This window comes from Rhinatrema bivittatum, chromosome 9, assembly GCF_901001135.1.
Source record: "Rhinatrema bivittatum chromosome 9, aRhiBiv1.1, whole genome shotgun sequence".
In the NCBI taxonomy this organism is placed as follows: Eukaryota; Metazoa; Chordata; class Amphibia; order Gymnophiona; family Rhinatrematidae; genus Rhinatrema; species Rhinatrema bivittatum.
This window is the reverse complement of record NC_042623.1, coordinates 233,348,692-233,362,187: the sequence shown is the minus strand read 5'-3', so window position 1 is coordinate 233,362,187 and position 13,496 is coordinate 233,348,692. Positions and strand designations below refer to the sequence as shown.

Genomic DNA, 13,496 nt, shown 5'->3' with positions numbered 1-13,496 from the left:
TTTTCACTGATTTCTATTTTGTTCTAACACTGAAATTCCCAGGCAAGATAAAATAAAAACTGAAAGTGAAGGGCCCTGCTCAAGAAAGAGCAGCCATGGTCAGGATAGAAAGCCTGCTAGAGCACCAGCATACACTGCTAACCATTATGCTTCCCTCTAAAGGAAAATGATTAGCAATGCCTTCGTTATGTAGAATTGTTTACTGAAGATGAAACCCTTTCTAATTTTAATATATGAACTACGATTTTTCAAGACCAAAGTTAATCAGAGAACATTTGATGCACTTTATTACTGTTGACAAAGCTTCACTCGCTGACCTCTGAAGTTTTTCTCTGACAAATGCAAAATTCCATTCCTCAGGGAAGACAGTGAGCTGTCTTTAATGTGTTCATAGAATTTTAGCTAAGGATGGCAGCACCTAAGCTATAAATGAAAATCTGCCCAGCAAATACTCAGAATAAACATCCCATAATATGTGAATGACTAGGGCAGGGTATCATAGACAAGGTGCTTTGATGACTATGAACACAGTCATAATGTGAATACTGTAGTATAATCATAGTCCATGCCAAGGAAAACTTTTTACAATTTTGTAATATAATCAAAATTTAAAGTCCCAACCAACTCAAACATTTTTGCTCACATTTTGACTGTGTTCATAGTCACCCAAGCACCTTATCTATGATACCTTGCCTTAGTCATTTATATATTATGAGAGGTTTATCCTGAGAAGTTCCTGGACAGATTTTCATGTATATACATATGTTTCATTCCTTCAGAGTTTCTTGATATTATAAATATTTATTTAAAAACTTTTCTATACCATCGCTAAGTTATGTACCATCGCAACGGTTTACAAACAGGCACAAAATAAGATATGTATAGGTAGGTTATCATACATTCTAACAGGTGCCAATTTAGTACGGTTACAAACTCATTAATAAAATCGATGTTTGAGTACTGATGGTCGAGTCCAGGTGTAATATTGAATTACTCTTCATAGTTATATTAACATGCATTTTTAAAACTGTTATGTTGTTCATTCTCAACTGCGCTTCTCTGATTTGGTTTCTCTCTACCTAGTGGAGCCAATTTGCTTTTCTTGATAATTTCAAGTTTTGCTAGGCTGACAAGTAGATATCAATTATTTTGTCTCTTCAGTGGAGATTCTCTCTCATTAGCAAAAACCTCCCATCGCAGGCAGACTGAAGACGAGTACTTATTTATAACATTTATAACTCGCCTATCCAACACTCCCAGGTGACATACAGTGAATCATTCATAATCATGTAAAGTAAAAATAAACAAATAATTAAAATTATAAAACAGCTGCAATTAAGGGACAGATAAAATACAATAAAAAGCTAAAACAAACAATAACACAGTAACTTGCATAAACCTATACTGCCCTTAACTAAATAATATCTTTGAGAAACAAGTGAGAAATCAGAATGCAAGATATTAAAAATATATGACAATCATAAAGTCAAGCCCTGCTTGGCATGCTATTATTTGCCAAAAGCTTGCTTGAATAAAAATACCTTTATCTTTTTTCTAAAAGACATTATGCAAACCTCCGACCACATATCGGCAAGTAAACTGTTCCAGAGCTCAGGACCGGCCACTGAAAAAGTACACTCGCGACTTTTACGTAACTGGTACATTTTAACGGAGGGTACTTCAAATAGGTTTTTATTCTAGGACCTCAATACATGTGAAGGAGTAAAAACCTTCAGTAGTGATATGATGGAAGATGGCACAATTGAATGCTACACTTTAAAAATGAATACTAAGATCTTAAATTTTACATTCCAGCTGCTTCCACTCTGTTTAGTCAGTTGCACTTCTCAGCAAATTAAAGAAAGCAATCAAAGTCATCAGAGACTGTGGAAACCTTGCGTTGCCATGCAAGACAGAATCATTTTTCAAGCCCAAAATGTATAGACTCTGGAGCAAAGATTTTTTTTTTTTAAATTTTTTGGCCTGCCAGTTCCCTCTGCTCTTTTGAGCATCCAGCTCAATCAGAACCGACTTCCGCTGAACTATGGCACCAACAGCCTTCATTCACAACTTACCAGGGTCTAGTCTCCTCTTTTATAATCCCCGCTCACACAGAACCCGGTACATGTGCATTCTGGGTCCGGTCAGTAGGTGTCACCATTCAGCAATGGCTGAGGCTCCCTTCCCGAGGAGCTGTGAATGTGGCCTCAACATCGCCAGCCCCGGGGACTGAAACCCAGTCTCGCACACAGCAGCATGCAGCACTGCCACTAAAGAGATTTTACTTTTTTTTCTAAAGCAATATGAGCTCAGCAAATTCTAGTCTGTCTTTCTGAAAAAGTTTCCCAAAAAAATTCAGGGGAGATTAATATAACTGAAAAATAAACTCCTAACCTAATCAAACAATCCATCAGCAAGGAAAAAAAAGAGCCTAAAAATAGAACCTAATCCCTCCCAATTATTCCCTAAGGGGATCCCCAAGGGGCAACCCACTCCTGCTGCAGGATGCCTTTTCAGGTTGGCCTGTGATGACATCAATGGGAGGGAGTGTCAACGTGGTGATGGAACTGGGCGAGCAGGGACACAGTGAGGGGCCAAGCATCTTCTTCATGTTGGCGATGCTGGCTGATAGTGGTCTCCCCAGAGCAGCACTCCCTGAATTCTGCACCAAAGGCCGCCTTACTTGCAGTGAGCCTTCAGGCTTGTCCAAAGCAGGAGAAGGCACCACTGCTATAAAACTGATCATTACCGTTCCCTCTTCCAACCTGCAGCTGAGGAGGAGAATCAATTTCCAGCTTTCACTACCCGTGAAGCTTCCTCAGAGCTGGTTTCTCTGTTTTAGGAACACTGCTCTCTAGTGCACAGTTTGCATGCCACAACCACTCAACCGATGACAGATATTTCACATGGGCAACAAAGAAAATTGTGTGCAAGGTTTATATAGGCACCAGGAGAAAAATATATTACCAGTCAGGATAATGTCTTAGCGAATACAAAATTTAATAATGTTTCACTGTGTTTCTGCCATTGCAGAAAATAGAGAATGTATTAATAAATATACTAATCAGCTCAACAGCATGCCAGCAATCTAATATTTGTTGACAGATATTTTGCCCAGAAATGGCAGATGAGATTGTGCAATGATATATGTTAAAACTAGAGATGGGCCAGGAAAGCATTCTTCCCATAGACACAAAAAAATGAGAGAAATCTTTTAGTAGAGAGGCCACTGCTCTCTGTAGTGTAACTGTCCTAATCCAGAGGCACAGGAGGACAGGCTTGAACTATGGTGCAAAATTCCAGTCACCTTCATTTGCACAAATGTAAACAGACTGTTTATTCTTCTGTAAATAATTGCTAACAAAGAGACCCCCCGAGTAAAAGAACATTGCTTCAGGTACAAAAAAAAAAAACAACTTAGATGGCGAGCCCTCTGGGGACAGAAAAATATCTACAGTATCTGCATGTAATCTGCTTTGAAGTGCCTGAAAAGCAGAATATAAATCAATCAAAAAAAAATGCAAAAGTCTTTGGGAACATCAAGCAGTTGTGTGCATTTTATTTGTGGGAAAAACTCAGGGGCAGTGGAATGCCTTTTTTGATTGAGGGGCCCATGCAAATTGCCTCCAATGCCGCCCCCAACTCCACCCACAAATAATATTCTCTTACATACACCTGGTCTGGAGAGAAAGAGGGTAAGGGATCTGGGCATAGGAAGAGAGGAGATCACAAAATACTCCTGGGCAAATTCTGCACACAAAATTTAAAAAATCTGCAAAATTCAGCAAATTTTATATTGGTCAAAATAACACAATATACATCACTGTCTTTGAGTAATTAAAAAGTAATACAGAAAAGTTATTACCCAAAGATGCAGTCAAATATTTTGAGCACCCTAGAAGTGCACTGTAAGAGTGTCTCTTCCAACATATCTCCCTACTCTCCTGGCCAGACCCTTTTCACTCTGCCCTCTCAGGCTCTAAGTCCTCCACTCTCTATCATCTCTCCCCTCCCCCTACAGACTCAATTCCTTCCCCAATCTCCACCTCCAAGCCCTCCACTCCCAGAGTTTGACCCCTCTCCCATAAGCCCTTCATACAGGCTCAGTCTGTCTCTCTCCCACACATATCCCCTCAGACAGGCTCCCTCTCTCTCACACAGGCTCCTTCTCTCTCTTTCGCACACACGCACACCCTCACACAGGCTCCCTCTCTCTCTCGCACATACACACTCCCTCACATAGGCTCCCTGTCTCTTATGCACACACCGACATACCCTCACACAAGCTCCACCTCTCTCTCACACAGACATGCTCACACAGGCTTCTTCTCTCTCTTGCAAACTCACACACCCCTGCACATAGGTTCCTCTCTCTCTCATATACACACAGTACTTCACATGGGCTCCCTCTCACACACGCAAATATGCACCCTCACAAAATCCCTCTATCACACACCCTCATTCAGGCTCCAAATTACACATCACAAACCCTCCTGTGCATAGTCATTCTACACACACACACACACACATACCCACTGCCTCCCAGCATTCTATTCAAACATTCAGGCCACACTGTCCTCATCACATGCAGGTGAGTCTCCCGGGCCTCTCTCGTGTTCATGCTCCTTGGCCATGAGCGAGATGGGCTTCGCTCATGACTTACCATGCCTCTGTTGTCTACAGCCGTGAGCGGAATAGGCTTCACTTGTGGCCCACTGGGCCTCCCTCGACTTCAACCACTGATGAAATTACACAGGAGGAGGAGACAGGAGCTTTGCAGAGTTTCAGGTGCCTCATTCTCATCCTCCTCCTCCCCTACCAAACCCCAGCATCATTCTGAGTTGAAGTCTAGGGAGGCCCAGTGGGCCATGAACATCACTATGATTTCCTACCGGGGTTGTATGATTCTCATTTCTTCTGGACTTGTTTCTTTACAGAAATTAGTTGCCTTGCCAGTAATCTGAAGCAATACCATGCAGCCAAAATGTGAACATAAGTCTTTGGACAAAAGAAAGTAAAAAAAAAAAAAAAAAACCCCAAAAAACAAACTACTCCATGACTATCAGACCAGCTTGGAGTCCTCTCATCTGAATGGCACTGACTTCATTTCTGGCATCCATGTTATTTAATGACATAATAAAGGGAAAAGTTGCTCACCTTTTTCAGGATCCTTCAAATTTGCCCTGATGAACTTCTCTGCCTGGGCCACCTCCTCTTCACTGCAGACATTCAGCTGGACTGTCTTCAGACGATCACTCTTCAGGTTGTCCAGCTCCTTCACGCCACTATCACCTTTGTCCTGCAGAGACAATTGGAGTCATTGTAACATGTGAATCCAAGACTTCACTTCACCTCTGTCTAGAAGTTTTCTATGTCCAACAAACTAGGGTCCAAAAATTTCTCTTATTTAAAATAAAGTTTGAGGCCAAATTTGCTTAGCTCGGCTGTTTCTTCCTGTTCAGTCAGAATTGCTCCCCCCTTCTCCCTACTGGAGGGCTAATGTGCCATAAGGCTTTATTTGTAGCTACCTTGGAGGGGTCCACCATTTTTATCCCCCCCAATCCCTATCTATCAAAGCCCACTGTAGAGATAATTATTTGCCAGGACCACAGACTGTTACTCCCTCCTGAATGTGCTATGAATGCAACCTGAATCTGATCTGACTGGTAGGTGTCGCTGATGCTCAATGGCTAGATCTCCCTCTTCTTTCCCCTTTAACCTTCCCTCTTGTCCCCCAGGACTGAGAAAGGAAAATTAGTTTCTTACCTGATAATTTTCGTTCCTGTAGTACCATGGATCAGTCAGTCCAGACTCCTGGGTATTGCCCCCTCCCCCCCCTCTAGCAGATGGAGACAGAGCAGTTATCAAAACAAACTCCGCCTATAAATAGGCTGGTGCCACCTACAGTCCGGCAGTATTACTCAATATCCAAGCAGAATGGAGCTATCAAAACCATTATAACTATATACAATAAAAGAAATAAACCAGTCCACTGAACCCTCCTGGGACCTGAACCTTGAAAACCACTTAAGGACAAAATTCAGAACTCTGCCAATCTGAAATAAGATTATTTATTTATTTGTTTGTTTTTTATATACCGACATTCAACAAAAGTCATCACATCTGTTTACATATAACAAATTAAAAAAGAAAAAGTTACATTGTAATAAATAGTAGAGAGTATGTCATGGACCCTGCCCGCGGAGCTAATCCCCGCGAGCAGGCACTCACCTTCCCCCCGTTGCTGCCCGATGCGGCTGGTGCCGCTGGAATCGGGCCTCCTGCGCGGCTGGAGCCGCGGACTTGCTTTTCCCTGCGGCCCGGAGGCTGCCCACCAAGCCTCCTCTTCACCGCGGCCGGAGCCGCGGACTTTGCCGTCGTCCATCGTGGCACGGAGCCGCCGCCGTCGTCATCTTCTTCCCCCGGGGCTGCAGGCCACATCCCCGGGCTCGATTGGCGGCTGGAGCCACCCCAGGGGCCTCCTGCAGCGGCTGGAGCCGCTGCTGTCTTCGGGGCCTGCCTCCAGGCCCAGCCCTGCATCTCTGGAGTCTGACGTCGGTGCAGGCCACTGTCCACGGTCCTGCACAGCTTGCTCCTGCTTCCTCCCTTAGGCGCCAGCGCTCGCCTCTCTACTGGATTTAAAGGGCCAGCCACAGGAAGTGTGGCTGACCTCACCTATGGATTGGATTTCCTGCCTAGCCCTATAAAAGGGCTGACTTCACAGTATGTCTTCGCCTTGCATCGGAGTTACTTCACTCTGGAGGCTCCTGCCTGCCAGAGCTCCGTCAGGTCTTCTTCGTGGAGCTCCTCTTCGTTTCGTCTTCATGTCATGTCAAGTCAAGTCAAGTCTTCGTGCCTGAGGTCCTCGTCCAGGTATCCTGGTGTCTCGTCTTGATCCTCCTCTTCCTGATGTCCCAGGTTCCTTGGTGTCTTGCCCTTCTTGGTGTTTGCTTCAGCGCTCCAGAGCCTTCTGGTCCTGTTGGCCGGGCTCCCTCGGATGACGTCTTTCCCTGGTTGGAGTGGCCAGCAGGTGGACCGGTGTCCTGTGCTCCTGAGTCGTCATGTCCTGCCAGCCTTTGTGGAGCTCCGGGCGACTTATGGCTCCATCGTCGAAGTTCTGCCTTGGCTGGATTCTTCCCTGCGCCCGTCCCGTTCTCAGCGTGGTCCGTGACCAGCCTCCTCGGGCTGTGTAGGGCACGCAGTGGGACAGGGTGGTCTGCAACCAGCTCATTGGGTCCGCCTGTGAAGGTGGGCTGAGTAGGGCGCCCTGAGAGACAGTGCCAATGTCCTTCCTCCCTACTTCTCGTCTCGTTTGGACCTTATCAAGTTCCTCGTCTCGTCCTGGATGCCATTGCATCAGTCTTGGTGTCAAGTCTATGTCTTGTTCCTGATGTCGTCGCATCGACCCTGGTCCGGGATGCCGTCGCATCGACCATTGGTGCGTGATGTCCTCGCATCAGCCTTGGTGTCATGTCCTCAACTACCTTGGTGTCATGTCTTGTTCCAGTCCTCGTCTCTGATGCCGTCCGCATCAGCCTTGGTGTCATGTCTTTGTCTGCGATGCCGTAGCATCGATCTTGGTGTCATGTCTTCATGTCAAGGCCCGTCTGCCCTCGACCTCAGGCCAGGCCTGCTGCTCCATGCCGATCCAAGCGGCAGGTCCGAAAGGGCTCGGAATGGTCGGAGGACCATTCACATTCCAACATCATCCTGTTGTTGGCCTTGGATGCTTGCAGGCCTGGCAGAGGGTAAGACCGTCTGCCATAGTGGAATACGCTGTCAACCCTCGGTGCAGTCCTTAATCCGTCTGGGGTCGGGCTGAGGCCCAAGGGCACACTAACCACCCTGCCACATAACAGTAGATAGATAAAATGGTAGAGGGAGAATTAATTAATGAGGAGGGAAATAAATAAAGTATTATTTGCAAATATTAAATAGAGTGGTGATGATGAGGATGATGATTCTTCTTATTATGTTGGGTATGCTTTCTCAAAGAGCCATGTTTTTAATTTTTTTTAAATGTTTGTGATAATGGCTCAATTCTTAGTTCAGTGGGGAAGGTGTTCCATAAAAGAGGTCCAGCCAATGAGAAAGCGGACTCTCCCTTTCTCTCATGTCTGTGATGGGCGGGATTCTGGACTAATCCATGGTACTACAGGAATGAAAAGTATCAGGTAAAAAACTAATTTTCCTTTCCCTGTATGTACCCGGATCAGTCCAGACTCCTGGGATGTACCAGAGCTTCCTTACTTGGGATGGGATCTGGAGAGGCCCGCTCGAAGCACTCCCTCTCCAAATCCTCCTGAAACTGGAGCCTGAACATCCAGTCTGTAATGTCTTGCAAAAGTATGCAAGGATTTCCACTTAGCTGCTCTGCAGATGTCCTGCGATGATACCATCTGACACTCTGCTCAAGACGCTGCTTGCGAACGAGAAGAGTGGGCACGCAGATCCGTGGGAAGGAATCTACCTCGAAGGAGATATGCCGAACTAATAGCCTCTTTTAGCCAACGAGCTATAGTAGTTTTGGAAGCCTGCTGTCCTCGTTTAGGATTGTTCCACAGCACAAAGAGATGGTCAGTCACGCGAAACTCATTGGTAACCTCTAGGTAACACAGCAAAGCTCTGTGAACGTCCGCAAGTCGCCAGCCAAAGGATCCGAACGGTCTAACTCTGTGAAGGCCGGCAGGTTCACCGATTGATTGACATGAAAAGAGGAAACCACTTTTGGCAAGAAAGACGGAACCGTCCTTACAGAAACACCCGAATCCGAAATCCGCAAAAAGGGTTCCCTACATGAAAGCGCCTGGAGTTCCAACACCCTTCGAGCCGATGTAATGGCCACCAGAAAAATCACCTTCAAGGTAAGATCTTTTAGAGTCGATCTCTTTAAAGGCTCAAAAAGCGCCAAGCAAAGAGCAGTGAGGACTAAATTCAGACTCCACGACCGATAGGGATGCCAAAGCGGAGGATGCAAGTGTTTTGCTCCCTTAAGAAAACGAACTACATCCGTATGTGCCGCTAACGCACATACGGATGACGACGACAAACCTTTTCCGTCGGAAAAAAATCAGCAGAACCAGAGGTCACGAGCTGAGGCTCCAGGGAGGAAGACTAAGAACCAATGTCAGGAAGTATTTCTTCACGGAAAGGGTGGTGGATGCCTGGAATGCCCTTCCGGAGGAAGTGGTGAAGTCTAAAACTGTGAACGACTTCAAAGGGGCGTGGGATAAACACTGTGGATCCATCAAGTCTAGAGGGCGTGAATAAAGTGGAGGCATTCAAACACTGCACGGAGCGGCAGTAGCCACAGCGGCATTCAAACACTGCACGGAGTGGCAGTAGCCACAGAGGCATTCACGGAGCGGGATGCCAGTGGTCAGTAGTTGGTGTTCCACCTTCACGGAGCGGAAGGATGGAGGGCTGCTATTTCCAAAAAAAATAAATAAAACAAAACAAAAAAATAAAAACAGGGGTGGGGTAAGAGTATGGGGCAAGGGGGTGGCCTGCTTGTTGAAGCGGTTGCTACCCCTAATTGAGCTGGATGTCACTTGGATGCAGATACAGAGCTGCTCTCTAAATTGGGAGGAGGGGAATTAGGGCTGGAGGGTACTGGAAGCCAATAGTAACAGGTGGGAGAGAGAAAAAGGGAAAAAAAATGGATAAAGTGCGTAGCTTGCTGGGCAGACTTGATGGGCCGTTTGGTCTTCTTCTGCCGTCATTTCTATGTTTCTATGTAACGCTACGCCCTGGACGGATCCACGTAAACAACCAAGCGCCACCACCTGCACTCTGAGGGTACTACATGACAAACCCTTAGAAAGACTGGATTGTAGAAAACACAGAATATCCAACACCGAGGCCCGGGTAGGCATGACCTCTCGGTCCAGACACCAAGTCTCAAAAACTTTCCATACTCTAACACAGCAGTTCTCAAGCAGTGTGTCGCCAAGCACCAGCAGGTGTGTTGCGGCTCCCAGTGTTCCACTGCCCCGCTTGTGCTTCCCTTCTCCCTAGGGGCGGGGCTGAAGAATGGAGAGATGCTGCACGCTACTGCTGGAGGGCAGGCCAGCAGGGCCGAAGAGTAGAGAGACCTGCGTGCCGGTGGGGCCGAAGAATGGTGAGATGCTGCGCGCTGCCGCCGGCGGCTGAAGAGTGGAGAGACCTGTGCACCACAGCCGGAGGCCAGGACGGCAGAGCCGAAGAGCGGAGAGACCCTGCGCACCGCAAGAGGCAGCTGGAGAGATGTTGCACTCCGCCAGAGGTCAGACCAGAGGCGGCTGAGAAGCGGAGGCCAGGCTTATTGGGCCAAACAATAAGAAGAGTCTCCATGTGAGCTTGTGTGTGTGTGGTAGAATGGGTGCCTGAGTGCATGAGTGAGAGCTTGTGTGTGTGTGTGTGTGTGTGTGTGTGTTAGAATGGGTGCCTGGGTGCATGAGTGGGAGATTTGTGTGTGTGTGTAGTAGAATGGGTGCCTGGATGTGTGAGTGGGAGCTTTGTGTGTGTGTGGTTGTGTGTGTGTGTGGTAGAATGGGTGCCTGGGTGCGTAAGTGGGAGCTTTGTGTGTGTGTGTGTGGTAGAATGGGTGCCTGGGTGCGTGAGTGGCAGCTTTGTGTGTGTGTGGTAGAATGGGTGCCTGGGTGCATGAGTGGGAGCTTTATATGTGTGTGTGTGGTAGAATGGGTGCCTGGGTACGTGAGTGGCAGCTTTGTGTGTGTGTGTGTGTGTGTGTTAGAATGCATGCCTGGGTGCATGAGTGGCAGATTTGTGTGTGTGTGGTACAATGGGTGCCTGGTTGGTGAGTGGCAGCTTTCTGTGTGTGTGTGGTAGAATGGGTGCCTGGGTGGTGAGTGGCAGCTTTGTGTGTGTGTGTGGTAGAATGGGTGCCTGGGTGGTGAGTGGCAGCTTTGTCTGTGTGTGGTAGAATGGGTGCCTGGGTGCATGAGTGAGAGCTTGTGTGTGTATGGTACAATGGGTGCATGAGTGGCAGGGTGTGTGTTTGTGTGGTACAATGGGTGCCTGGGTGCCCGAGTGGCAGTGTGTGTGTGTGTGTGTGTGTGTGTGTGTGAGCAATCCTGTGTGTGTGTGGTACAATGGCTGCATGAGTGGCACTGTGTACTTGCCAGGTTCTTATGGCCTGGATTGGCCATTTTTGGAAACAGGATGCTGGGCTTGATGGACCCTTGGTCTGACCCAGTATGGCATGTTCTTATGTTCTTATATGTGTGTGTGGTTATAAGTGACAGAGCATGTGTGTGATTGAGAGAGACTGGTCAGGGAGGTGACTGGGGTGTGTGTGTGTGCGTGAGAGAGACAGAGACTGGTCAGGGAGGTGACTGGGGTGTGTGTGTGTGTGCGTGAGAGAGACAGAGACTGGTCAGGGAGGTGACTGGTGTGTGTGTGTGAGAGAGACAGAGACTGGTCAGGGAGGTGATTGGTGTGTGTGTGAGGAAGAGATACTAGTTAGGGAAGTTACTGGGATGTGTGAGACAGAGACTGGTTGTGACTGGTTGTGGGCCCTAAGGAAGAGGACTGTGAGGACAGAGCTTCAGCAGCCACACTGCTTCTGGTGAGTGCTATTGGCCTACAAGGGAAAGGAGAAGGAGAGTTGCTGGAGAGGGTAAGTAAAGGCAGCTTTTTAAGTTTATTTTTCTTGATTGACTGCCATTTTAATTATTGGGTATTATGTGATGTGTCTGCTGTTTTGAAATATTTTATTGATTTTTGTACAATTTTTAATAATTTTTATGAGTTTTTAATTGTTGGATAGTATTCTGTTCATCAGCTGTTTTGTAACATTTATTAGTATAGTTTTACAATTATTTCTAAGTGGGTATCTATAGCAGCTTAGCTTGCTCAGTTTTCCTAATAGGAGGTGTATTAGTGTTTAGGGCCTGGTTAAATATTTGTAGTGGTAAATTACTGTCTTTTCATAAGGAGGGGTATTGTGCTTGTCAGTAAAGAGAGTTTGTTTTCCTTTTACTGAGATGTCATCAGATCCAGAATCTCTCTTTTTGTATGGTGAGCTGTACGGGTAATGCCCTAGTTCTGTTCTGCACCCATTTTTGGGGGTTCCTGAGGATGCAGAATGTATGTTTACATTTTGCTCCGTGACGGTCACATGTTCAGTGTGTGATGCATGTGAGAACCATCTGTCAGGTGTGTCCTGGCCGAAAAAAGGTTGAGAACCACTGCTCTAACATATGTGAGATTGGTAGAAGTCTTACGCAATCGGAGAAGCGTAGCTAATACAGCCAGAGAATAGCCTTTGCGACTTAACCTCTGCCTTTCAAAAGCCATGCCGCTAGACAGAAGCGATCGACTTCTTACAAACAAACAGGCCCTTGATGCAGCAGGTCTGGGAGAACTGGAAACCGCAGCGGCCCCTCCACGGCGAGATTGAGAAGGTCCGCGAACCAGGGACGTCTCGGCCATTCTGGCGCTACCAGGATGACCTCTGTTGGATGGATCTCTATCCGCCTGAGCACTTTGCCGATCAATGGCCAAAGCTTGGAAGACATACAGCAGAACCTCTGTGGGCCAAGGCAGCACTAGGGCATCTACCCCTTCTGCTCCCGTCTCTCTCCGCCGAGCATAGAACTGCAGAGCTTTGGCGTTCCAAAACGTCGCCATGAGATCCATGCTGGGCATGCCCCACGCGTCACAAATGAGTTGAAAAGCCGTGTCCGTCAATTCCCATTCCCCGGGATTGAGATGGTGATGACTTAGAAAGTCTGTCTGCATGCTGTCCACGCCAGCGATGTGAGACACTGCTATGCTTACCAAGTTTTGTTCTGCCCAGCTGATCAATTGACGAGCTTCCATTGCCACTGGTTGACTTCTGGTTTCTCCTTGGCGATTGATGCATGCCAATATGCATTGTCTGAGAGAATTCTGACTGACTTGCCCTGGAGGAGAGGATGGAATGCTTGCAACGCCAACCATACTGCCCTGGTTTCCAGTCGATTGATCGACCAGAGCGATTCGATGGGAGACGTAAGTCCTTGTACCGATTTCCCTCGGCATACCGCTCCCCAACCAGAGAGACTGGCATCCGTGGTGACCACTGTCCAGTTGGGCACCTCCAGGGGAACTCCACGGATTAAATTGTCTGTCACCAATCACCAATCGAGACTGGATCGTGCTGCCTCCGTAAGCAGCAAAGGTAGATGAAAAAGCTCGGAGACTGGGTTCCATCAGGAAAGCAAGGTGGATTGTAAAGGCCTCATATGCACAAAGGCCCAGGGTACCAGTTCTAATGTTGAAGTCATCGACCCGAGAATCTGTAAATAATCTCTGACCCTGGGCGGGTGCTTGAGCATTAAACCTCTTATTTGGACTTGCAGCTTGGAGATGCGTTCCGTGGTAAGAAAAATTCTGCTTTCATGAGTGTCGAATAGAGCACCCAAATATTCTGATGACTGAGTGGGCTCCAGTCGGCTCTTGGTGAGATTGACCACCCAGCCCAGCAATTGGAGAAGCTGAAGTACTTTCTG

General features: G+C 47.1%; 1 protein-coding gene across 1 annotated transcript in view; it reads right to left on the bottom strand.

Moving 5' to 3' along the window:
- The window catches only part of BDH1 (3-hydroxybutyrate dehydrogenase 1), a 90,932-nt gene that overhangs the window by 8,500 nt on the left and 68,936 nt on the right, over nucleotides 1–13,496 (bottom strand). Inside the window, exon 5 of the mRNA XM_029617177.1 lies at nucleotides 5,158–5,299. Within this exon, the coding sequence (XP_029473037.1) occupies nucleotides 5,158–5,299 (142 nt within the window). The remainder of the gene's footprint in view (nucleotides 1–5,157; nucleotides 5,300–13,496) is intronic.